At 55.1% G+C, this 595-nt stretch overlaps 1 protein-coding gene across 1 annotated transcript; it reads right to left on the minus strand.

The window, feature by feature from the left end:
- Positions 1 to 4: 4 nt before the first annotated feature.
- On the minus strand, positions 5 to 592 carry LOC102038374 (toll-like receptor 1; the record flags this gene model as incomplete). Its single annotated transcript, XM_005431601.1, has 1 exon — positions 5 to 592. A coding segment is annotated over one exon (588 nt), but the record flags the coding sequence as incomplete, so codon positions are not given.
- Positions 593 to 595: the final 3 nt, after the last annotated feature.

The raw sequence follows: 595 nt of genomic DNA on the forward strand, positions 1-595 counted from the left end.
TTGGCAGGTTAATGCTAATGGCTGCCCTGAGGTTAGCCCAGAACAGGGCGCGCTTGCTCCTCTCCTTCGGCCACTCCATGTAGGTGCGCTTTGCCATGAGAGCTTTCAGCTTGTGATACCTGGCAGGGATAAGGTACGGAGGGATGGGCTCCAGTAAAATGAGGATTAAGCTGTTGGAATTCTCACTGAACAACTTGTGATGGGCAAAGTACAGCTCATAGTGACACCACTCACTCTGCACAAAGTTGGGAGACAACACAAAGATCGACCTGTAGCTCTTCTCAATGCAGTTAATGATGTTCTCCACAATGCTCTTGCCGGGGATAAAGTTTCTCTCGTGCTGGCACAGTTGCACGCAGCCCTCCCCCCTCTCCAGGTTCGGGATCAGCTCGTTCTTCACCCACGGCGAATCGCGCTCGCTGTAGGAAATGAATGCGTGGAATTGCAGAACGGCCTCCTGATCTGCGGGGCGGTTGTGCCAAGCTCTGCGCTTCGTCTGAGTCCACTGCCACGTCATCCGCACGTACCACGGCACATCCAGGTAGATGCACAGGAAGGCCACCACAGCCACCAGCAGCAGCGTCAGCAGCAGCCC

This window comes from Geospiza fortis, unplaced genomic scaffold, assembly GCF_000277835.1.
Source record: "Geospiza fortis unplaced genomic scaffold, GeoFor_1.0 C13174301, whole genome shotgun sequence".
Taxonomy (NCBI): domain Eukaryota; kingdom Metazoa; phylum Chordata; class Aves; order Passeriformes; family Thraupidae; genus Geospiza; species Geospiza fortis.